The sequence below is a fragment of the Pelecanus crispus genome, chromosome 9 (genome assembly GCF_030463565.1).
Source record: "Pelecanus crispus isolate bPelCri1 chromosome 9, bPelCri1.pri, whole genome shotgun sequence".
NCBI classification, from domain to species: domain Eukaryota; kingdom Metazoa; phylum Chordata; class Aves; order Pelecaniformes; family Pelecanidae; genus Pelecanus; species Pelecanus crispus.
The window spans coordinates 29,090,493-29,115,020 of NC_134651.1; the positions used below are offsets into that span (position 1 = coordinate 29,090,493).

At 51.4% G+C, this 24,528-nt stretch overlaps 1 protein-coding gene across 1 annotated transcript in view; it reads left to right on the forward strand.

Moving 5' to 3' along the window:
- EPHB1 (EPH receptor B1) overlaps window positions 1-24,528 on the forward strand; it is a 74,444-nt gene that overhangs the window by 30,862 nt on the left and 19,054 nt on the right. Inside the window, exons 3-4 of the mRNA XM_075716889.1 lie at window positions 53-734; window positions 22,781-22,936. Of these exons, the coding sequence (XP_075573004.1) occupies window positions 53-734; window positions 22,781-22,936 (838 nt within the window). The remainder of the gene's footprint in view (window positions 1-52; window positions 735-22,780; window positions 22,937-24,528) is intronic.

Here is a 24,528-nt window from a genome sequence, read left to right on the forward strand (position 1 = left end):
GCCGGTCCCTCTGCCACACTCTCATGGCCTCTTTCCCTTCTCCTTTCTGCAGTGGGAAGAAGTCAGTGGCTACGACGAAAACCTCAACACCATCCGTACATATCAGGTGTGCAATGTCTTCGAGCCGAACCAGAACAACTGGCTCCTCACCACGTTCATCAACCGGCGTGGAGCTCACCGCATCTACACCGAGATGCGCTTCACTGTGCGGGACTGCAGCAGCCTCCCCAACGTCCCCGGCTCCTGCAAGGAGACCTTCAACCTCTACTACTACGAGACAGACTCTGTCATTGCCACCAAGAAGTCTGCCTTCTGGACGGAGGCGCCCTACCTCAAAGTGGACACCATTGCTGCTGACGAGAGCTTCTCCCAGGTGGACTTTGGTGGCAGGTTGATGAAGGTGAACACGGAAGTGAGAAGTTTCGGGCCCCTGACCCGCAATGGCTTTTACCTGGCTTTCCAGGACTATGGGGCTTGTATGTCTCTGCTGTCCGTCAGGGTCTTCTTCAAGAAGTGCCCCAGCGTGGTGCAGAACTTTGCCATCTTCCCGGAGACAATGACAGGAGCGGAGAGCACCTCTCTAGTGACTGCCCGTGGCACCTGCATCCCCAATGCCGAGGAGGTGGATGTGCCCATCAAACTGTACTGCAACGGGGATGGGGAGTGGATGGTCCCCATTGGCCGCTGTACATGCAAGGCTGGTTACGAGCCGGAGAACAACGTGGCTTGCAAAGGTAAGGTTGGCTTTGGGTAACAAGAAGCTTTTATTGTTTTTAAGCGTTGATTAACAAAATGTTCGTCCGCAAACAAGCTGTTTTGGGCAATGTCTGTTTGTGAAATCAACTCTGCACCATTTACCTGCCATGAACTGGTTTTGCTCTGGGGACCAGGTAGGGATTTGGGAGCAGTGGTCAACCTGTGGCTTCTTGGTGTGCTCCAGTCAGCGGCCAAACTCAGCGAGCAGCATGGTGAGGATGCGGGTGCCGGTGCAGCTGCCACAGCAAGCCTGCTGGAAGCCGCCTCTGTGATCTGCTGCCTTCAAAGTGCCGCATGGGCCGTGCTTGCCGGCTGAGCCGCTTTCATCTGCCTCGTTATTTCCTTAGTAAAGCTGTGGGAGCTGGGCAGCTGCCATTGGGCCCGACTGCAGTGAAGCTGCTCTGATTCTTGGCATTAATTGGAATTTTTTTGCTGTTTTTTTGGGTTCCCCCAGTCACAATGCCAGTGTGCTCCTGCCTGCTGGAGTCCTCCACAGTGTGGGGTTATAAATATGGAAATAGTGCTTGCTGTTTTTCATCTCTGTGTGCTGTTCTGATGAATATTTCCCAAATAATGGAGGATTTTTTTTTTCTGTTAACTTTACTCGCTGCCCTTTCCTTCTCCCCTCCCAAATTAAGGTATTGTTTTTGTACACTGCTTGGAACGAGGAAAGAGGAGAGGGCTTTTTGCATGAGAAGCTAACCCTATTTCATCAGCGTTTTCCAAATAGCTTCTAGAAGGTGGGCACCACCAGGTCAAGGAAGGTTGGGAAGAAGGAGGAGGTCAAAGGCAGGTGTCAAAGTGCTTTAGGACTGGTTTTGGGGGGGTGATGGGAAGAAGTCCGATTTGGACCTCTTTTGGTGCAGGTGTCAGCATGTGTAGCACCAGGCTTGGCTGTGAGGCTCCTTGGGTTGGCCACCACGGTGTTTCTTCTCCACCTGTAACTCTGCATATATGAAAATGGCAAAGCTGCGATTTAAGCTGTGGAGAAACTTGTTTGTTTATTTGCTTTAAACATGGGAATCGTGTGCTCATGCCTTGTTTTCACATCGAGCAGCATCACTGGTGGATTCCTTTAAGTTTTGCGGTTGACCCTGAACGTGGCTTTGTTCCCGCCAGGAGATGGTCTGTTCCCGTGAGGAGCTGAAGCGCTCTGTCAGAGGGAGGGCTCTTTGCAAACCAGAGCATTTCTGGCGAGACCTTCCTCTGCTATTGAATAAACAAACAGAAAGCACACACGGTTTTGTGGCAAAATGTCATTTTCTCATCATGGAAAAATAAATACTAATTTTAGCTAAAGACTGGAATTGGGAAATAATGTCATTTTGCCAGAAAAGTAGGAAAACAGTGATAATGTAAAACTGCTGCAGTTTTTGGTGATGTTGACCTTTCTATCCACCACTGGCTGGGGTGGTGGAGGAAGTTGGGGTCTTGAATGATTCTAACCCCGGGGAGGAGCACGTTGCACCTACACAGTGCTTGTAGTTTGGGGCAGAGGATGGAGGACAGCAGGACACAAGAGGTATAGGAGCAAACCTGCTCAGGGTGGGCATTAGACCCATCTCCGTGGCTTTATTTCCTTTTCTTGTGGAAACTCTAGAATGGTCATGATGTGTTCATGCCATCAAAGCTGCACTGAGCAGACCCCTGTGCATTGGGAGTTTGCTGAGTTTTCTGTGCCGCAGCGCCTGTCTCCAGCCATGCTCCCACTCCTCAGCAGCGCTGATGCTGAAGGAGAAGCCCCTCACGCTGCCCAAGTGTGTACTCTGCAGGGCTCCCAGCGAGAATTTTGCCTTTATGTGGGGAGCATGCTTTGCATTTGGGCTCCTTGAGGGGAAAATTCAGGATCCTGGGAGGTCTAAGGGGATAGAAATGTCCTTTATCGATCAACCAGCAGCATTTGGGATCCTGAAAGGCACTAAAGTATGCTGTGGATGCAGACCAAGCAGGTGGTTAAATGGCACCAAGCATGTGTGTGATGATGGGACCATGCTTTTTTGATGATCCCATGGGCGCTGTCGGGTGCTGGTATGACCCTGTCTCTGGAGCAGAGCTCTGATAACTCCCCTCTCCCAGTCCTGTGAGGGTATTTCCCCGTTCCCATGTCAGGAGGATGGATGAAAGGCTGGGACTGTGTGTGGGACCTGCGTGTTTGAAAGTCCTGCTCAGTGCTGGCGAGGAACCCAAAACCAATAAACCTGCCAGCCCCTCCTGGGAGTTCACTAAAACCAGTCCTAAAAGCCTAAGCCAGGGCCTATTTTAGGACTGCTGGAATATTAACTGTGTTTGAGTAAAAATCTAACCTTGGGTTGGACTCTGGCTTCTTGGTAGCTCGAGTACACCCTTTGGCTGTCGAGCTCCTCCTTGTATCCCCGTGGACCTTGGAGACCACGAGGGAGGACCTGAGCCCACTGCTGCCCTTCCCAAAGGTTGGCAGGCAGGAGGTGGCACATCACAAGGTTTAGAAATAATAATTTGTTGGTTTTCTATTTGTCTTTGTGCTCTCGAAGGGGTTGTATTGCCCTGCCTCGTTTATGTGCTGCTGACATCTGCTCAAAGCCTTCGTCAACCTAAGATAAGCCACTTAACAAGCCTGGGGGAATTGTCACCAAGGAAAAAAAAAAAAAACCAAACCAAAAAACCCCTTGGTATTTTAAGGCTGAGAAAATGGGCTTAATTCCTCAGTGGTGGGAAAAAAATAGGGTTGAATGTTTAGCTCCCCCAGCCCTCTCTCATCCCTCCCACCCCCTGGGATAGAGGCTGTGCCTATCATGGGGCTATTAGACCAGAGCAGTTTCGTGCTGACAGCAGAGCTCGGGCCGCTGAGGGATTCATTAATACCAGCTTTTATCAGCACTTAGCCTTTCGCGAAAGGCACAGGCAGAACGCAATCTTCATCGGGGGTATTTCGAGTCCTGAAGAGAATATCGTCGTGTTTTAGGGTCAGAGTGATGGGGGGTCATTAGCACCACAATGCTAAGATGGGGGCGGGAGGGAGGGAGATTTTCTTTATTGATCTGTCCCGTTATTTGTTTCTGTGCCAGGCTGGTTGGGGTTTGGCGCAGACCTCCTGGCTGGTGCGAAGCTGCGTTGCTCTCAGCTGGGTGACGGCACGCCGTACCTGAAAACCTGGTGGGACTGCCTCCCCCATCCTGTTTGGCACCTCGTGCCTGTGAGAGCTGTGGGCCAACACGAATTGGAGGCTGTTACTGAATCCAAAATGAATAATTTATTTGATGTGATAGCCCACGCTCTGTTCGGGTTGATATTAAATCCATTCGTCTTGCTCTGCCCCTTGCTTAGCCTTCCTTTATGGCTTCCTTGTGTGGTCAAGGTGCAATGCATCATCGTGCTGGGGAGGAGGTGGGAGGAAAAGCAGGAGCGGGGATCGTTGCGAGGCTGGGGAAATCAGTCGAGACCTTGGATGAGCATGCTGGGTGGATTTCACCTATTCTCCTCAAGGAAGATTATTAAACCCTTTCTCTGCTGGTGTTTCACTCTGAAACCTAATGATAGTAAGGTAACCCCTCACTAGAATGACAGCAGTTGTGGGTCTCAGCTTTTATACCTTTTGACTCTGACGATGGGGCACTGAATTTGCGTCTGCTGGAATCACGATGACTTTCTCTCTGACATTCCCAGTACCAGGTAATAATTCAGTTGCACAGGGAAGCCAGAAAAGGAAAATGTCTGGATCTAAATCAGCCTTGTGCTGAATTTTTACTTTGCATTTATAAACCCAGGGAGAAGGGGCGAGAGAGTGGTTCTGCTGCTTCCTAGGCTTGTCTTGCTTTTGTTTTCCCCTCCTGGCAAATTCCTGTCGTAGTGTGGTTGGGAGCCTCCAGGCTGCTGTGGCTTGGGATAACGAACTGGCCTGCTTGCTTGCAATAGTGGGAAATCTGAGCTAGCAGGGATGGCAAAATTAAAAAAAAAACCCTCACAAAATAAGAACAAAGCTGGGCTGCAGAGGCCGCTCATCAAGCATCCTTGCTCCCAGGCATCCCTGGCTTTTGAAAAGGCAGCCAGTCCCCTACCCCATCTGCGTCCGGGCCCCCCAGCCCTTCTTCAGCTGCTGACCGATGTGCTGGGCTCTGCCAAGCCTTTGCCAAAGCTGTGTGTGGGTTTATTTTGGCCTTGTTCATCCCTTTGGTTTCTCTGTCTCCTTTCTCTGTCCTTCCCTCCTGCCTGTGCATGGAGGGCTGGATTTGGGAAAGGGGTAGCAGGGAGGGCCCACCCCACCAGTTGAATGTCAAGGCCCCCCGCGCTGGTTCCCCCATTATCCTCCTGTCCTGCTGAGCAGCCCTGGCAATAATTATTGATTTCCTCCATTTATCCATCACAGAAGGCTGGAAACAATAGCAGAGCACAGGAGTTATAAAGTGATTTTTTTTTTTTGTAATAATAATTACAAACATTTTGTAATTACTAGTAGAATAATTTGCTAACACTTAAACTGAGGGAGACATCAAGTTTTCCCAAATAAATTGTTGCTTGTGCTGAGGACTGGGTCTTTTCAGTCTCTTTGACTGTGCCTTTGCCTGCCTTTTCCCTGTGCCATGGTCCATCCTAGGGCCCCTGTACCATGTTGGGGCACCCAGGAGAGGTTTGCTTGGGTGACGAAGGTGATACTGGTTTTGTCCCACGGGCAGATGGCAGCAAGGGGGTGCCTCGCCCTGTCGCGGGGACACAGGACCCTGCTCCCTCATGCTTTGGGGTGCACCTGTCCCAGGGTGCTGCAGCTCCGTGCCCAGTCACCCTGATGGCTGGGTCAGAGTGAGCATGCCAAGCATTGCAGGGGCTACAGAAAGGTCCTTTTTTGCTTTTTAGGGTATCTTTATTTTTGTTTTTTTCTCCACGCTGCTTGTCCATGTACTTCCCCATGGCTGGGAAGCATCTCTTTTTTTCCAGCCTCTGTGCCAACCCTGCTGCTTCTCGCCTCCCTGTAACTTCCTCTCTGGCATCTTATTCCAGCTTGCCTGACCCACGAGTGATCCCTTTTTGAACGCTTTCCCCTCTAAAACAAGAGGGGAAAAACAAAAAGGTAAAAAGAAAGTGCTTTCCCTGCCTGTCTCTCCTTCTGCCTGCCCTCGGATTTGGTTAAGTGGAGCAGTGGTGTCCCAGCTCACTGGGAAGTGCATTGCTCTCCCCATCACTGGTTTGGTGGCTGGGGGTGTTGCAGCGGCTGGTGGCAAGGGTGGCTGGCAGAGGGGTGCTGTGGTGTCCCCCGGGGTGCAATGGCATGCTGGCATCTGGCCCTGTCCCAGGGCAGGGTGCCTGGCAGGGCTGGCAGCATCCCCAAGCGGGGTAGGCACGTCGAGGGCGGGGGTGCCCATGGAGACCCCTGCCTGTGATCTTAAATGGTTGGGCTTAAGTTTAAACCATCAGTGCTTCCTCAAGCGCTTTCCAGAGGACCAAGACAAGGTCAACCAGTTTGTTTCAAAACCTTTCTGTCTTGTTCTGCACCCATGGACACATGGTTCATGTGCGATGTCTGCCCGGCAGCTTGGGTGCAAGGGAGTCTCTGCGGCTGCAGCTGGTGCTCACGATGCTTAGGTGGCTTTGCGGGGAAAATGTTTCTCTGTGGGTTTGAAGTAGGACTTCAAGCTTTTCTCCTGTTTAGTATCCCAAGGAGGGGGGCCAGCAGTGTGCCAGCATGTTAGTGCTGTGGTGGGTCTCCTCCTCCCCGTGCATTGCTGCGCCTCTGCTACCCTGAGGCTGGGGCACCTTGCAGACACTAACCATCAAAAAAAGCTGCTTTTAGACCGAAGTGAGAGCATCCATGCAGCTGGGACACCTTCCACCCCTAACGGCAGTGGGGACGTCCCAGGGGTGTTTTATTCCCAGTTTAGCTGAACCACAAACCTCCAACGCTCAAAACGGGCCTTTTCCTCCTTCTCCCCCCACCTTGGGTTACTACCAAGTTTCCTGCTCCCTCTCTCACCCTGCGCCAGCCCAAGCCGCTCTCCCCGGCTGGGCTGTGCTGGGAGGCGGCAGCTCTCCCAGCTCTTCCCGAATCTGGGTGGTGATGATGGAGGGATGCTCCCCTTTGTTGCAGGGGCTTTGCCTTCGCCTGGCAGCAATCTCCCTGCTTCCACCACTGGGTGGAACAGGCAGCCCAGTTTTACCATGGCCATGCTGCAGAGGAGAAGCATTTGAATCGCTGCGCCTCGGAAAAAAAGAAAGAAAGAAAAAAGTGTGATTTTTCTTAAATTGTGCCTTAATGAAGGCATACATTAACCCCTGTAATAATTTTGCAAGGAAAATGTCCAGGAAAACCTTGTTAAATTTTTTTTCTAAAGAGCGTGATGGGTTTTAATGGAAATCTTAATTAGACATTATTAGCCAAAATGTTCCTCTGGTGGATTCAGGCCCTTTTCTCTCCCCTGGTACAAGGATGGGGAAGGACTGTGTGTCCTGCCTGCTGCTGCCGAGGAGGCTCAGGCACTGCAGACACCACCCTCTGGCTCTGTACCCCACATCTCGAGTAGGATCTGCAAGGTACAGGGGGTCATCCCTGCCATCCAGCCCCCTCCAATGGAGAAATTAAGGACAAAACCTGGAAAATGTCCCGCGGAAGGGGTGAATGGAGCCGGGTGAGCATCACAGGGCTGGGCTGCTCTGGCTGGACCGTCACTGCACGTGGCCTCAGAGGGATTAGGGAATGGCCCCTGAGCTGTGATGTGTGGCTTTATTTTTCTGCATATCATTTTTTTTTCCTCCTCAAATTGTACCATGGGCTATTTATGTATTTCCCCTCCGTGTAATGAGAACTTTTGAGTGTTGTATTGATTCCAGTCATAAACAAAGAAGAAAAATTCCCTCTTGATTTCCACCTCCACCCCCCAAGGGTCTTTTCATGAGCCTGTTTACAAATAGGGGCATAAATCTGCTTCCAAACCCTTGGCTTGTTAATGGTCCATCTAGGAAACTTTCTGTGGTAGCTGAAGTGCCTGGGGAAACTCACCTCTTTTGGGGATATCGGGGTCTAAACTCCATGTGTGCTCGCAGGGGCTGACATGGGCACAGATCCATGAGCATCCCTGCAGCAGCAGGGCTGCAAAACCCACACAGCTTTCCTAACCTCATCTGCTTACGCCCAGGAGACCCGGCTCTCACCTTGCCGCCATCGTGTCGAAGGCCCTTTGCTCTCTGGCCAGAGCGGGGATTGTTCTCCCAGACAATGGGAGAGCTGCGAGGAAGCGCAGGATCCGGCCTGCGTCCGGTGCCTGCACTGTTCCCACCCTTGTTTGCAAATGGTCAGCACCTGGCAAACCCAGTGACTCAACCCAGGGAGTTTTAAAGCCTTTCTATAACTTTTTCCTCTTTTTTTTTTTTTTTTTTTCTTTTTTTAAGTCACGAGAGAGCTCTTTTGGGAACGGCTTCAGCCAGCGCCATTTTGCTGCTGTTTGCTTGCAAAACATAGGGATCTTGCCCATGTTCAGGGCTGCACTGCACCACTCAGCCCTTGGCAAGCTCCTTGGGAGCCAATATCTCTCCCATCTAGCTAGTAGTAATAATTAAAAAAAAAAGTTTTTTTTACCCTAGCTGGCTGCTAATAATAATAATAATAAACCAGACTTTTTTCCCCCAAACCATAAAATAACTCATCAGCACTCCCCTGTGCAGGGCATCATTTGGGAGCCGTGTCCTGGAGTTGCAGTCAGGCTTTGCAGGTCTCCTGCAACCTCTGCTCTGGGGAACAGGCCTTCCCCAATGATATTTTAATAAGTGAAAGACTCATCATGTAAAGGCAAGCTGTGAATAAGCCATGGGCTAGGTGGAGTGAGTCACACTTCTGCACCTTGCCTTGCTTTCCCGTGGCCATCAGAGGAGTTTTGCATGGGTTGGACCTGCCAGCTGGGACCTGGGGCACTGCGGGTCTGTGCAGAGGAAGGACAGAGCCCACCAGGATGAGGAAAAAAGAAAACCAATCAGCGCAGATTACTGAGGTTTTAATTTTCCACCCTCTCCAAACCCCTGCATCTGCTACCCGGGTCGTTCTGCATCCAGACAGTGACAAATGGAGCGGTGCTGTGAGTGTTAACTCTGAGTGTTTTAAAAGTGGTCATTTGTCACGCCCGGTGTCTTGTATCTCAGAGGATGCGTTGAGAGCAGGAGCACGGTGATTAAATCAAAATATTGCTCGTGCACTTAAGCAGAGCTTCGAAGGAGGCCTGAGGAGCCATGGGAAAATCCATCTGTCTTCAGCCGATGCAGCAGACTTGCGGCCAAGAAAAGATCCACGCCTTGTCTATCGGACCATCAAACCAGACTAAATATTCAGTTGTGGGTGCCTCAAATTCAGATGTGCAAACCCACACGAGGAGGGAATTGATGTTCACTCACCTTGGGCTCCTGGGGAGCCTCGCCCAGCGAGCAGCAAATTAGAAAATGGAATTAATGGCATGGGGTGGAACTACATCGCTTAGTTTTCATGTTAAGCCCAGGACTTACCTGCTTGTATGGTATTTATTGTATGAAAATGGGTTTTAGGAAGGAGAGAGCTGTAAGCTGGGCGTAGGAGCTGGTTACCTCAATGCTCTTGGTGTGGCCACATCCTGCATGGTCATTGCTGACCTTCCGGCAGCAGTATCCCCGTGAGCAGGGAGCAATGCCTGGGCTAACGCTGCCCTCATCTCATTGCTTCCTGGGACCTCTCCAGGATGACACTGTGGTTGGTGCAGGCAAAGCTTTGCCCTCTCCTTGCTCTTTTTGGGTGAGAGTTGCAAAGCCTGGGGCACAGGGCTGTGTGCCATGCCAGAGGTGGAGGGCTCTGACCTCAGGTCTGGTTTCTGGGCTTTGCTGTCTAAAATTCATCCATAAAAGCAGAGGTGTCCTGGGGAACCGATATACAAGGGGAATCAGGAATTTAATTTCCACCCTAGCTCAACTGGCTTTCCTCTGCTGGGTCTGCAGCCCGGAGGGTTAATTGCCTGTGGGTTGAGACTTGATATCAACTTATTTTGATCTGTTTGGGTTTTTTTAAATTTTTTATTATATTATAGTACCTATCTGCATCCACGCATAATGTCACCAAGGCGCTTAAAACCAATTGGTCAATAAATCTGCCCTGGATGTAGCTTTGGGATGGGTTGATGCATGCTGGCATGCATGTCCCCTCTGTGGTGCAGAGGGAGCCGGTTACCCTCCTCAGGAGCAGGGATTACTTTGATGCTTGTGGGTTTTGCTCTGTTGCAAAATGGGGAATCTGTTTGAAAGTTTGAAATGGTTCTGGGCACGGCAAAAAGGTTCTCTGCTTGTCTGGGTGCTGCTGGGGACCGTCATCTTCTGGCTAAACCCAAATCTTCTGGTTCTGCCATGGGCATCTGTTTCAGCATGCTGGGTGAGTGGGGCTGGCGCTCGCAGCAGGATGGCGGTGCTGAGACGAGGGCAACAGGGTGAGACCTGGACTATCACAGACCTCCTGCCTCCACATCTGATCTGCTCATGAGCTCTTAATCACATATTATTATTTAAGACAACTTATTCTTCGAGAGCCCAAGGTGCAAATTATGTTTCACAGCTAAGATAAGCTTCCAGAGCTGCCTACATACAGCAAAACCCTGCAATCTTGGCTGGCTTTGACTTATGTGTAACAGATGTTGAGGATGGAGACTACTTTTTTTTGCCGACTTGTTGCTACCAAAGGCGTGGGACATGGGTGGGGATTTCGGCAGGGAGAAGCTGGCTGCACTCAGACGTGGGGTTAGTGGGTGCTGTCCCACCCTGCAGCCTTGGACACCTCTCCTGTCACCTGTGGTGGCACCAGCACAGACAGTGCCAGCGTGTTCACACCGTTTGCAGAAGGTCCTTTCCCTGGCTGGGAGCTTTTGAGCAGGTTGCCTGCCTCCCTGCTGCGGCAGGGGATGAGCCAGTGCAGGAATCATAAAATCATGGAATGGTTTGGGTTGGAAGGGACCTTCAAAGATCATCCTGTTCAACCCCCCTGCCATGGGCAGGGACATCTTTCATTAGGTCAGGTTGCTCAAAGCCCTGAACAACTTAACCTTGAGGACTTCCAGTGATGGGCCATACACAACTTCTGTGGGCAACCTGTTCCAGTGTCTTACCACCCTCATTGTAAAAAAGTTCTTTCTTATGTCCAACCTATACCTACCCTCTCTGGATTTAAAACTGTTCCCCTTGTCCTGTCACTACAGGCTTTGGTAAAAAGTCTCCTCTGTCTTTCTTACAAGCCCCCTTTATATACTGAAAGGCCACAATAAGGTCTCCCTGGAACCTTCTCTTCTCCAGGCTGAACAACCCCAACTCTCTCAGCCTCTCTCCATACCAGAGGTGTTCCAGCCCTCCGACCATTTTCATGGCCCTCCTCTGGACCTGCTCCAAGAGGTCCATGTTTCTCCTGTGCTGACGACTCTAGAGCTGGACATGGTACTCCAGGTAGGGTCTCACCAGAGCAGAGTAGAGGGGCAGAATCTCCTCCCTTGACCTCCTGGCTACGCTTCTTGTGATGCAGCCGAGGATATGCTTGGCCTTCTGGGCTGCAAGTGCATGTTGCCAGCTCATGTCCAGTTTGTTACTCACTGGTCCACCAAGTCCTTCTCCACAGGGCAGCTCTCAATCCATCCATCCCCCAGTCCATACTGATACTGGAGATTACCCTGACCCAGGTGCAGGACCTTGCACTTGGCTGTGTTGAACTTCATGAGATTTGTGTGGGCCCACTCCTCAAGCCTGTCAAGGTCCCTCTGGATGGCATCCTTTCCCTCTAGTGAATCAACTGCTCCACTCAGCTTGGTGTCATCTGCAAACTTGCTGAGGGTGCACTCAATCCCACCATCTATGTCGTTGATGAAGATATTAAATAGTACTGGTGTCAGTATGGACTCTTGAGGGACACCACTCACTACTGGTTTCCACTTGGACATTGAGCCATTGTAATGCCACCTGCTCCAGCTCCATCTTGCTTGTCAGCAAGCTGTGGAGGATGACCTACCATAGATTTCCACCCTTGTGTTTCACCTGGAAACTGCTTCAAGCTGCTCCTCACTCAATCCAGCAACACTTGTAACCAACAACAACCTGATGGTAATTATATTGATTATATATAATTGCATTGAATTTCTGTAACCTGTTGTCTGCTTTGAACTCTCCTTTGAACTTGCAGGCTGGGGTCTCAGTTGGTTTGTGGGGCTCAAGCCCCGGTGGCTGCTGAGGTGGGTCTGGTGCCTGGGGTCTCCAAAACGCCAGCAAATCCACTGTGGGATGAACATATTCTCCACCTCCTCCATTTCCTCTTGATCCGCAAGATGGGCTTTGCCCTTCGGACCAAGCATCTTTTGCAAGCCAGCCTCATGCAGGAAGGAGAGAGTGGAAATTTGGCCCTGGCCAAATTTTCCATTGGTGAGCACAGGAAAATCTCAAAGGGTGAGGGACATGGAAGGGGATCCAACTGTTCCATCTTCCATGTGGTCTCTTCTCCCGCCCCTGGCTCCACAGCGATGAACTGCCTGAGGAGCCCGTCTGTTATTTTCACTTTTTCATCTTTCCTCGCTTCCTATTTCTATCTGGTAGTGGAGCCCAAGTGCCACGAGAAAGTATTTTTTTCCAAGATATTTCTTTTGTAGCGAACACCATCAGCCGTTGTGGCGCCTGGTGGCAGCTGAGCTTGGCTGCCGGGGGGTTGGGATGCTCCTGGGATCAGCTCTCCTGCCAGCTGGAACAGGGTCGGGATGAGTTTTTAAGCTCAGCCATATGTGGAGAGAGGGAAATTGGAAAAGAAAGTCAAAATTTCCATGGTCCCCTGGGCTTTCCCATGCTGTTATGCTGGGGGTGGTGAAAGTCAGACAGCACTGGGATGAAGGCAGTGAGGTGGGGACTCAGCCAGCAGCTTACTGGGAAAAGGTGCTTGGAAATGAGTGTTTTGGGCAGGGAAAATTTTAAAAACAGAGCAGAGAGGGAGAGCATGGACAGGGAAAAATAAGTGGAAGGGAGATGGGTAAAACTTTAAGGAATTGCTTTTTAGCATTTTCTGTCTCCTGGAGATTAGGGCTGATAAGAGCTGCTCAGCAGGAGCAGGGCAAGTCAATGGCAGTGGCCACCATTTAATTGCTTAGGGTTGGAAAGGAGGTTTTATGAAAAGAGAGAGAAATCATACAAAATATATATGGGATGCTTGTATATCGAAATAATAGTAAATTGCACCTGGCTGCAGGAAATACAGCTTGCTGCCGAAAATGCCACCGCCAGGGGTGGAAAGGGAGCGCTTTGCTTATGCCTGTGTGGGATGATGGAGGCACTTTCCCAGTGGCTGGGGCTGTGTGCAGGCACGTATATGTGAAGGCAGGAGCAGCAGGTGCCTCTGGTCCCCTGTTTGGTGCTGCATTTCCACTCTCCTCTCTGTGGCGTAGGTAGGAAGGCACCTTTCCTCCAAGAAATAGTAATTATGGCTCGTTCTGTTACAGATATTTATGGGGAGTTCTCTTAATTACTTTTTTTACTAATTCCATGCATGGGGCTCTTGGGGTGGATGAGGAATGAGGGAGAGCGGTTGCACCTTTGTCAGGATGTCCTCCCCTTGATGAATCCATCCTCCCATGCTGAATCCATCTCTGAGCACGGTCCTCAAGCAGTCAGCCAAACCACAGCCCCGAGGCTCATCTCTGCTGGGATGGGGGGTCCTGCTCCATGATGGGGCATCCCACCACCCCAGTGCAACCCAAGGCATGATGTCCTCTAGTGCTGTGGCATGGACGCAAGGAAGCCATGCGTCCATGTGTCTCTACCCGTGCTGGCATCCCCGTGCCAGCAGCGTGAGCCTGGCCCTGTGGCTGAAGCTGTCCCCAGCCCCATCCCAGGGTGACTCATCCTTCATGGTGTCAGCACTAACGAGGAACCACTTCACATGTAATTAATAAGCACTTGATGTTCTCTAGATTGAGGGGATACTGCATGGTGTGAGCTGGCAAAGGAGGAAAAGGTGCTTAATTAGTTCCTATTAGGAATGGGAGATGTTTGCTTCCTAGCCAGGAGGGGTTTGTCCTTTGGGGAGCCCAGGGGCAATGCCACCCTGATTTCCTGGTTGGAAGAGGGGCTGGGGTTACAGAGTGACATTGGTGGTTCCTGAAATCCCTGGGAGGGCTCTGCACCATTTTCAGGGGGTTTCTAACTACAGCCCTTGCCAGCACCTCTGTACCTGGGGGAAGAGCTACTCTCTGAGATCCACCATGAGTTTTCATGGCAGCTCACTTTCCTGCTTGTTACGTGGCTTGATAGCTCACATAGGCATTGAGGGGTGAACACAATGTGCTGGGTTAAGTGGTACATGAAAGTATCGGCCATCTCGTGTCCATTGACTCCTGGAGTCTCACATTGCTGCAGTTCACGGGCGAAATAATCTTGCTCTGTGACTCCTGTATTGAGCCCAATGCCTGGGGTGGGAGTAGAATATTTTCTGGGGCTTGTGTTTTTGGGACACGACTCCTGGCCTGAATCTTGATCCCCCAAGTCATTTGCTCCAAACTCATCGGGAGGTTCATTGCAGGTGACATTGCAGTCCTGGGGATGTATCTGCACACTGGAACTGGTCCTGGTGGTCCCCTCTCTGGCTTGTGCTTGGCCCCATCAACTGGAACTGGGGTAATCTGATGCACATCACCATCGTCAAGGTGGTATATGAGCATCACTTGCCTTAGCGGCACCAGCCACCCTAAGCTCAGCCTTAGTTATATCACCCTCATTAAAAGCAAGCATGCCCCAGGTTGCAGGGGTTTCCTGAAATCCAGATTATAATTGTGCCTGCAGTTAAGACAGGGTACCCAGCTGTGATAAACCACCCTGTTTGTTAAAAATGGGCAAAGCGGCAGGGCTGGGAGTGCTGGAGGTCGGGCAGGAGCAGCCTCTGAAACTCGTGGGCAGACCTTGGCTTTCCTGCCCTGCTGCTGGAGCCCCAGTGCTTCCCCTGGCTGCTTTGCTCCTGGTGCCATCCGGCTCCCTGGCAGCATGCCTGTCCTGCTCACCCTTTCTCTCCTTAAATTGTTTTTCATTGCCGGCGCAGGATGGATTTCTTGGCTTGCTCCCCACACCTTAGCTCTGCTTTTAACGTACAGCAGAGATGAAAATGTTCATATAGCACTGGTCAGGGTGGGGAAGCCCAGGCGTAGGGGGTTGGACACCGCTGTCTATTTACTGGTAAATCAATCTCCCTGTTCCTTGTATCACGTCCCCAGGGAGAGCCGTGTCGTGGCATTTGATTTGCAGCTGCTATTCAGATAGCTCCCGACTGCCCTGGCCCCGCTACCCGTGAGGGTTTGGGGCAGCAACGACGAGCTGCCTGTCCTGCTTGCAGGGCTGACAGCCTCAGCAGAGGGAAGAGCCCATGGCAGGCTGCAGCTGCTGAATATGTTTTTAAAGAAGAGTATAAGAAGGTTAAATAGCCTCAAATCATTGCCGAGAATTTCATCCCCCTTCGTTTGTTGACTCAGAATAATAAACTCGGGCAGCATTAGGATAGTGAGGAACATCCAGCGCCAGTTGCCACTGTGGGCACGCGACCACTGGTCACTCCACCATAAACCTCCCTGCGTATGTGGGTGGGATTGTCCAGCATTTGATCAAATGATTTAGTGTTTGGTCACTGAAAGTGGGTGCTTGGAGAGGCAGTCATCCTTCCCTGCAACACCTCCCTCCTCCATAGCAGTGCTTAATTCCCAAGGGGGAAGAGCTGAAACACCGGGGAGAAATGGAAATGGGCTGAGGGGTCTCCACGAGCTGTGCCATGTGCCCACCAGCCACGTTTCATCCCTGATTTCACATGCAAAAGTGCTGGAGCAGAAGGTCAGGCATTATTATTTTGATGGCTGGTTTATGGAAAGGAAGGGAAGCTGCCAGTGATGGGGAGGCTGCAGCATGGGACTGGGCAGCCTTGGCCCAGTGCAAAGTGGAAACTAAAGCGGAGCAAAACCCAAGTGGGAGAAAAGTGATTTGCAGAAGTGACCTTGAGAAGTGTTGGGTTTTTTGCCCTGCTGACTGTTTTGGAGAGCAAAGTGAGATTCCCTGCTCTGTGGTGAGCTGGCAGCCCTGCGGCACAGTCTGCCCAGGGCGTGCTTACCCTCCCCTTTCTCATCCAGCAAATGGATCTGGGACAGATTTCATCTTTAGACCTTCAAAATCCCCCCAACCATGAAAAACAGAGAAAATCAAGCCCAGAGTGGTGATTAAATGGGCAAGCGTGGACCTTTTGGGAAGACGGGTGCTGCAGGCAGCGAGCAGCGGGGCACATGGGAGGCATGCCCTGCTCTAGGCTTAAACTTGTTGCCTAGGGTCATGATACCAGCTAAACAGTTGGTGTCGAAGCTTTTCTGCATTGAGAGACCCTTAATTTTCCCAAGCCCACCTTCCTGGAGCAGAAACGCTTCTTCTGGGTGAGCATCGTCTATGTTTTGCTTGCAGCCAAGCGCGTGTGGCTCAGTCTACAAGCACCTCGGTCCGCCCCAGGGGAGCAAATCCTTGGTTGGCAAGGGATGGGATTTTCAGGAGAGGTGAATGTGGATGCACCCACACCCTGTTGCCTCTAATTGGCTTTGCGCAGCTACCTACCCCGCAAGGGACTTTGAAATCCTGCCCCGTGCCTTCCCACTTCAATTAATTTCTCATCCATGAGAAGAAGAGCCAAAAAAACTGCACCCTGAGAAGGGAAAAAACACATTGAATTTTACTTTTCCTCCATGAATAAACCATGGCAGGCCGGGCTCAGAAGCTGCTGACTTAATTTACATGTGTCCCAAGGCAGATCTAAACCCATTCCTCCAGAGGTGAAGGGCTGGTTTAATTAACTGGCTGCGTCACGAGGAGCCGGGGCCTCTTTCCTCCGTGTGTCGGGGAGAGACACAGCCCGTTGCCTGCAGGATGCAAACCCAGATGCTGGGAAATGCATGTTTATCTCATGAGTTTCTGCCTATACGGAGCTGAAATACTGAAACAATGCAACGAGGCGGGCACTGTTTGTAATTAGGTTGGGCGAGTGCTCGGCCCCAAGGCGGAAGCGGCTCTGGGTGATCTGAAATCACAAGAATGTGTGCATTTGGCTGAAAAAGTGGTGAAGTTTGCACCAAAATGAGGTTTTATCCCTCACTCGGACAAGGCTTTGCTGGGATGTCCCATTCCCAGAGTGCCAGGTTTTCTGGCATTGCTCAGGGGCTTGCGCTGAGCTTTCTCGCCAGAGGAGCAAGTGTCTGTCTGTCTGTTCCGAGGATGCTTTGGGGCTGGGGATGCTTGGACTCTGGTGTTTCCCTATCTGGGTCGTGCTCCTCACCCTGCCCCAAGGACTGGATGTAGGAAGGGAGATTTGGTGACTGATGGGGTGTTTCAGGGCTGGGTCTGATGCCCGGGTCTGATCTCGGCATGGTCAGGCAGGCAGGATGCATGTGATGCGTACCCTTCACCCCTCCTCGCCAGAGCGTGGCATTGCTCTGAATACAGAAACCTCTCTGGATTAATTTGTGGATGCCTCGTGGAGGGCAGCACGGCAGGACACCCACCAGAGTTGCTGGCTGCCTGCCGAGCTCGCTGCAGCTGTGCCAGGGCTGAAGCGCTCAGGAGAAGCACTTGGCGTGATATAAAAGGGAATTGGATCATTAAAAAGTAGAAATGGGTGAAAAAAACCCAGAAAACAACCCCCCAACCCTCTTCCCAACAGAGATGCAGGAGGGAAGGGAAGATGGGAGAGCATGAAGTCAGGGATGCAATTAAACCTCTGGCAATGGGCACCCGCTCCCTGCTTGGATGTTTGCGGGGAGGATAACAAGGGAGATGTAAGTGGGGTAGGAAGGCAGGACCCTTATAGCCCTTTGAAGATGGGGAGATGGTAGCCCCTGCTGGGGAGCAGTGGCATGTGGGTGACAGCTCGTCTGATTCTGCTGTTTTTTCCCCCAGACTGCAGCCAGCATCCCTGGCGTCATTGTCACATCAAAGGGATCGAAACCCAAAAACATTGGTTGTGTTACAGCCCACGGTGCCATTGCAGCTCTGCAGCCTGGTGTGTGTGTCCCTGGGGGATGTGATGCCACTGGTTCCCCCGGTGCTGCCTGCCCGGGAGGGTGAATGGGAGCCGAGATGGCAGCCACCCCGGAAAGCCACGTTGGCTGCTGGAGTGCCTGCCCCTGTAATCACAACATCCTCTAAATGCCGTTTTTCTATAGCACGCTATTTCACGTGGGTGTTTATTTGCCTGGATGGTGTCTTTCAGCTGAAAGCATCTAGGAGGGCTTCCTAGCAGGCTGCACATGGAGGCAGTGGGACGGGGAGGAGAGCTGCCTTGCCACTAAAAAACCCGTAATTGGAGCTAATCAGAAAATCTCCATTAGAAGGCTGAAAAATTGATGGGCTTTTTGTTTGTTTGTCTGGGTTTTTTGGTTTGCTTAAAGATAAATACATTTTGTGTCAAAGGTGTCTGCAAAATGTACAAGGGGTTTGTAGCAAGCATCTCCTCTCTTTTTTAGGTTTCATCCAAAATTGTGAGCCTTGTGCAGAAAGTGTCGGTTTTTTTCTTAATGAAAAATTGTTGTTTGCAGAAAGGGGGGAAATGGCCTTGAATCCTTATCCAGTGGGCTGTAAGTGCAATGAGCTGCAGTTCCTCCTTTGTTCGTGGCCCATGGTGTCCTCAAACCCAACAGGGCACCTTCCTCACTGCCCATCTCCTGGGGGTGCTGGTAGGCACCAGCCGCACATGTTTTTGGAGGAGGCTGGATCATCCAGGCTTTTCCAGTGCCTTTGCACATGGCAGTCCTCTCCACACCTCCAGCTTGCTTGAGGGCATCGCTTCGTGCAGCACCATTACTTCTAACCCATCTTTTCCTCACCTGCTGTGCTGGTGTGACCATGGGCATGTCCCTGGGCGTGCTTAAAGGCACTGGTTTTGCCCTGCAAAGGCGTTGGACCCAAAAAGGAACAAGCACGAATTTGGGGAAACCTGGCAAATGTAGTTAGCTCTGCCCGAGCGGGGACATCAGGGGCATGGGAATGATGAGATGGCACAGACTCGGTTTGCTGTGAGTGAAGGGAGCTGTGCGGGGTGCCGGTGAGGGCTGGGGGGAGGAGATGGGGAATCGCAAGCTGAAGTCTGTCATTCTTTGCAGAAGCTCCTATTTTAAAACCCGATAAGGAAAAATGCCATTCCATGTCCCTGGAGAGCTTTAGAGCAAGTTAATGTAAAGGAGATGTCTCCTTTCTTTCTTTCTTTTTTTTTTTTTTTTTGACTGAAGCTTCCCTGAGAGAGTAATTAAAAAGTGCAAGTTCCAGGTGCTAACCGAGAGGATTTAGTTTGAAGAATGAAATGCTTGAATACCTCTGCGCTTGCACCCTTTCCTCAGAGCGTCTGGTCTGTTGACGGTGGCTTGCCTTGGGCAGGAGCAGGGGTGGATGAGCAGAGAGAACCCGCTTACCTCTGGCTCTTTCTAGGACCCCTGGCATCCAAAATACAAGGGTGCAGGATACATGCCATTAAGGCAGGGGAGTTTTCAGCAGCAAAAAGCCCCGCGATGCTGCTGTGTGCTGCTACTGCTTCAATAATTCATTGTGCCCAGTGTAAACTGCAGAGTGAGGAGGGAGGCAGCAGTGGGGGTGCAGGTCTGTGGTGCCTTCGCTGGGTGTTTTGCTCCATGTGGGATATGGCCGTATCCCCACCCCAAGCCTTTGGGGGGGTAAGAGGGGCAGCTCTGGCTGGGAGTCCCCCAGCTGCATCCAGCCCTGTGGGGCACTGCAAATCGTCTGCCACCCTTACCATCGCCCCTTGGGCTCGAGAGTGACTTGCATCTATTCCCGTCCCTCCCTGCCCGCCCCCCCAAACCTCCAGCGATGGCATCTCATTGCAAGAAGCCTGGGTTCGAGCAGCCCTACAGTGATGCTCCCTCCCACCCCCTAACACCTGCGTCAGCCCTGGGAAAGGGGTCCTGCCAGGAAACCCCTGGCCCTCGCTGCCCAAGATGCATGACATCCCCAGTGTGCAGGCAGGACGACGGATCCGCGGGCAGCTTTGGGTTATGGGGGGTGTTAAGTGCTGAGCAGGCAGCCCCAGCAAGTGCTGAAGCTGCTGAGCAGTACGGCTGGGTTTTGTGCCTCATCATTTACAAACACACCCCTAGTGCTTAAACTCAAGGAAATGGATAGTTAAGCACATCATTAATCTTATCCAGCCCACATAATCAACAATCAATTAATTCTTTTCCGGGCTGAAGAGACGCAGATTGTGCTGCAGCCTGGGCACCAGCAGAAGGAACCTTTTTCCACAGGGAAAGCCGAGGCAGAGCCTTGTCCCATGCTCGTCCGAGGTGCTATTGCGGATCCAGGCCTTGCTAGCTCTGGGAAGCTTTCTTGCAGCAGCCCTTAAATCAAGGCAAACATTGCACTTGCTATTAGTGGGGTGATTTATTGCTCCCTCCTGCGCTTGAGCCCTCTATCCGAGCCTTACACTTGGACTGCACGTTTACTATCTAAAGGATTATGGATCCCATGCTGTGTGGGTCTCTATAAATTGCATGGTGGCATTGCAGGGGCTTGGGGGTTTCGGCTTCATCTTCGGTGTGAGGTTCGTGGTTCAGCTCCCCCAGAAAGAGGGGAGACGTGGGCCACAGCGAGAGCAGAGGGCTGCAGCCCATGGCAGCTTTGGGAGGAAGGAGAAGGCATCAGCCTCCCCTGAAACTGCAGGAGACTTTAGGCAAGCACAGTGTAATTACAGCAGGGAAAAGCTAATTGGTAATAATAACAATTAAGAGCCACGTGCCTGCGGATTACAGGAATTTATGGATAAGTGAAGTGATGAAAGAAACCTGAGGACACTGGGTTGCAGAGCATACTTTGTTCAGGTATTTTGACAAAGCATCATTTGGATGAATTGTAATTAAAAATTAACAAACCCCAACCCACCAGCGTGCCCCTAGGCTTAAAACCGAGGCGTGTTCATAGCGCTGCAACCCTCTTGTCTTCTTCCTTCTCTCATCCCTTTTCATCAAAATACAGGTGGCCATTCCATGGTACCGCTGCCCTCTCCTTCCTGCTCCTCCAAAGAGCCCAGCACATTTCAGGCACGTTTCTGAACATGTCCTCCGGTTCTAGAGCCCACAAGTCACCCGTTGCACATCTCATGGGTGCTGATGCTTGCTGGTGGGAGTGCAGTGCTGCTGGGAAATCGTGGGGAGGTGCTGGTGGGAAAGGAGAGGTGAAGAAATGGAGATCCACCTCTAAGTCTTGGTGTCCACATGTGGCTGTGTCTCCTGCCTTGTGTGTCTGGTGTAACTCTGTGCTTCCTTGTGCTGTTATGGGGCATAGGACTGTGTACGTGGCTCAGGGAAGGGTCTGCATCCGGCTACCTTCTGCTCTGGCATCCTGAAGTTCCACCTCAAGCCCACACGTGCCAACACAGTATCCTGCAACACATGGTGACCCTGTGTGTCTAGCTGCCTGTCTGCACAAGGTGCTGGGTTATGGACCTAAGTGCTTCCATAAGAGGCCATACGTGTGGGATGGCTGAGGTAGGATGCAGAGGACTGGGCGGTCCTCCCATGGTGGGGAGGAGGAAGGGGAGCCTGAGATGGTGGCTGGTCCCTCTGGGATACCATGCCCCTACTCAGCTGTTAGTGCCATTGGAAAGAGATGGTTCATCGCAGCCAGTTGTGTGCCTCAGGTGGGGGAAAAAATCCCCTGAATAATAAAATTGTAAAATATTGTTTTGATTTATCCTTTTTTATCATCTTTTAATATCTGGAAAGACTCTGTGAGCAAGAGGCCTTCATGAGTTTTGAATGACAGGTTAAAGGGCTCCAATAAAGATTAGATGGTCCACTATCTCCAAAGGAAATTGCATCAAAGTGGTTACCCCTGCTTGCTCCTATTAATTTCCTCTTCATGGCTGCTAGGAGATGCCTCATATCCTGATGCAGCAGACAGGGGCTAAGAGGCACTTTCTATTATCTCAATCATCGCCGTGTTTATGAGACACTTAGGGTGTTTCTTTGCAGAGCCATACCTTGGAGGTGACAGCATTGCAGGGGCAGAGCCAGGAGCCAAACGGAGGTGGGACCACCATGTGTGCCACGCCAGGAACAGTCCCCACCCCCTGGGTGGTGGACCTGGATGAAGTCTGGTCCCTCGGGTACATGTGCCAAAATACAGGTGTTCCCTTCTGCAGCCTTCGGTTTTGTAAGGGTCACCTGAGGGTTTTGTTAGATGTCAAGGATGGAGGAGCATCCATTCATCAGCACCTAGTTGGTGAGGACTGGTGGGGTGGGGCAGGAATGAGGGACCCCATCTTTGTCACTCCGTCTTCACCCTTTAACCACAGAGCAGCGAGACGGTTGATGAATGAAACCTCCCCCCGTCACTGATTCAAGCCTTGCCATAACTGTAACTGGAGTATCTTCTAGTTTATATGTGAGTTGCCATTTCCTGCTTGAATGAACTCGGAGGCAGAAGGCTGGGAAGGTTATTAGCCCCAGCGCTGGGCTGCGGGGCATTAACGGAACAGACCCGTAAGACGCGGTCATGGGCATCGTGTCAGCTTTTAAATTAAATAATCAATTTTTTTTATGGAAACATTGATGCAAGACCTGAGCCATGCCATTGAGGTGGTGGAAAGGGACGTTTCGAATCAGCAGAAGGAGAACGCTGTCCTTCCCCTGCGTGTCTGTGTCCCTGTGGGTGCTGCTGGGAAAGGGGGTCCCACAGGCCCCCTCCATCCCCCTGCCTGGGTACGAGCAGTGGGGAGCAAAACAGCTGCTGCAGCCCCCTTGCTCTGCCTGGCTAGTTACTGTGTCATTGCTGTGTGATTTTGGTGTTTTCCTGGTGGCTCCAGAAATAATTCATGGCCAGCGTGGAAAATCACAGCCATCCTAGCTTCATAGGAAGGTGCTACCCCGTCTAGTTCTGATACGGGTGTGAAGCTTTTCTATGTCTTCTTTCTTTTATGTCTCTCTCCTTTTTCTTTCTTCCCCGTTTCAAGGACAGGACCTGCTTTTGCCTCTGCCCCGGGATGGTTTGGCACCCAACTGCTTTCTTCTCCTTTCTCTTGCAGCCTGCCCAGCAGGGACATTCAAGGCCAGCCAGGGTGCAGGGGTCTGCGCGCCGTGCCCCTCCAACAGCCGCTCCACCGCTGAGGCCTCGCCGGTCTGCACGTGCCGCAATGGCTACTACCGGGCGGATTTCGACCCACCCGCAGCTGCCTGCACCAGTGAGTAACAGATCAGGGTTGATGCGGGGGGCTGCAGGGTCTCACTCCCCTCTGCTGCTGGGGAAGTGGTGGGGATAAAGTCTCAACCCATGAGCTTTTTTGTCTTATTTTCTCCCCCTGTCTTGCTGTGGAAGGGAGTGAGAGAGCAGCTGGGTGGGCGTCTGGCAGCCAGCCGAGCACAACCCGCTGCAACGGTTTAGCTTTGGGGAGGGCTGGGGTACCCATACTGAACACCCATCCCTCTCTGCATGGCACGGCACCTCCTCCACGTGCTATAGAAACACTCCTCGCACCAACATGAATCCCTTCACCACCATGCCGGCATAAACAGATGATGTCTCGTCGCCTTTTGCTCTGCTTTTGAGGACACTGCTGTGGCACGCACCAAATGATAAGTGATGGGACATCCCCACAACCCACCTCTCTGGCAGCTGTTTGAATTTATACTTTACCCTAGTAGTCGTGGTGATAGCAGGGAGATAGTCTCCAGGATAAATTAGAATTTAAAGTTACCTGCTGTTGCTGTCTTGTTCATAGTCTTGCAGATGGAGTATTTTTTTATAGGGGGAAAGGGTGCATTAAGCATTGGTATTCAGCGTGGTGTTGCGTGTGATGCATCGCTGCTCGGCTGTCTGCCCAAACTGCCTGGGATGGCAGCAGTGGCCGAAAGCATGTCTTTTGGTGAGAAAAGAGCCCAGGAGAGAAGAAAGAGCTGCTGTGCTCTTCAGCCTGCTGGGAACATGAGTCTCAGCCTCAATTCCCCCCCCGCCAAAATACACTCCAGGCCCTTGAATCAGCCCATCAGGGAGCTTTAGCACAAGGACGCTCCGAACCCTTGGTGCTGGGGAGTGCCCAAAATGCATGTTGGAAACGAGGAAAGGATTTGTGTGTTTTGCTGGATCACTTGAGCTGTCAGAGCAAAGGTAGTTGGCAGGCAGCACAACTGCAGATAAAGCTATACATCTTTATTATGTCTCATTACATAGCTAATTTACAGTATTGCTGCGCTATAGGAATACAGTATAAAAAAGTCCATTTGCTGATTTTTATTTCTTTTTGTCAACGCTTAATTTTACAATGCTCTAATTTGAGATGCCAGCTGTTCACCGACAAAGTTTTTCTGTGTCAGAGGAGTAACTGACAGTGTGGAGCTGCAGGCACTGCCCTGGACCAGAGCCCTTCCTGAGGGTGATGCCTGCGAGCACAGTTCCTGCCCTGTGCCCCTGGCAGGGGAGGGAAAGGGCTGCAATTAAAGGGTGGGGGGAAATTGTGGAGACAGTCGTTTGCCTCTGGGCCAGGGAGGAAAGACAGTTTTCTCCCTTTTTCTTGAAAAAAAGCTTGAAAAGATATTGGCTGCTTAAGGTACAAAGAGGGGGATTGGATTAAGGTTCCTGAGACAGGTTGCAGCTTTTTGGGGGTAACTTGCTATTTATTGATCCTTCTCCCCAGCCTTTGCAAGTCCTCTGGTCTGGCTCCCCCTGGGGAACTGACGTCCTTCCCCTGGCTCCTGCCCCTGACGTGTAACCGACCACCCCTCCTGTAAAATGCCTTTGACATCTCCACTACCTGCTAATGGGATTTCAGGGGAGCCC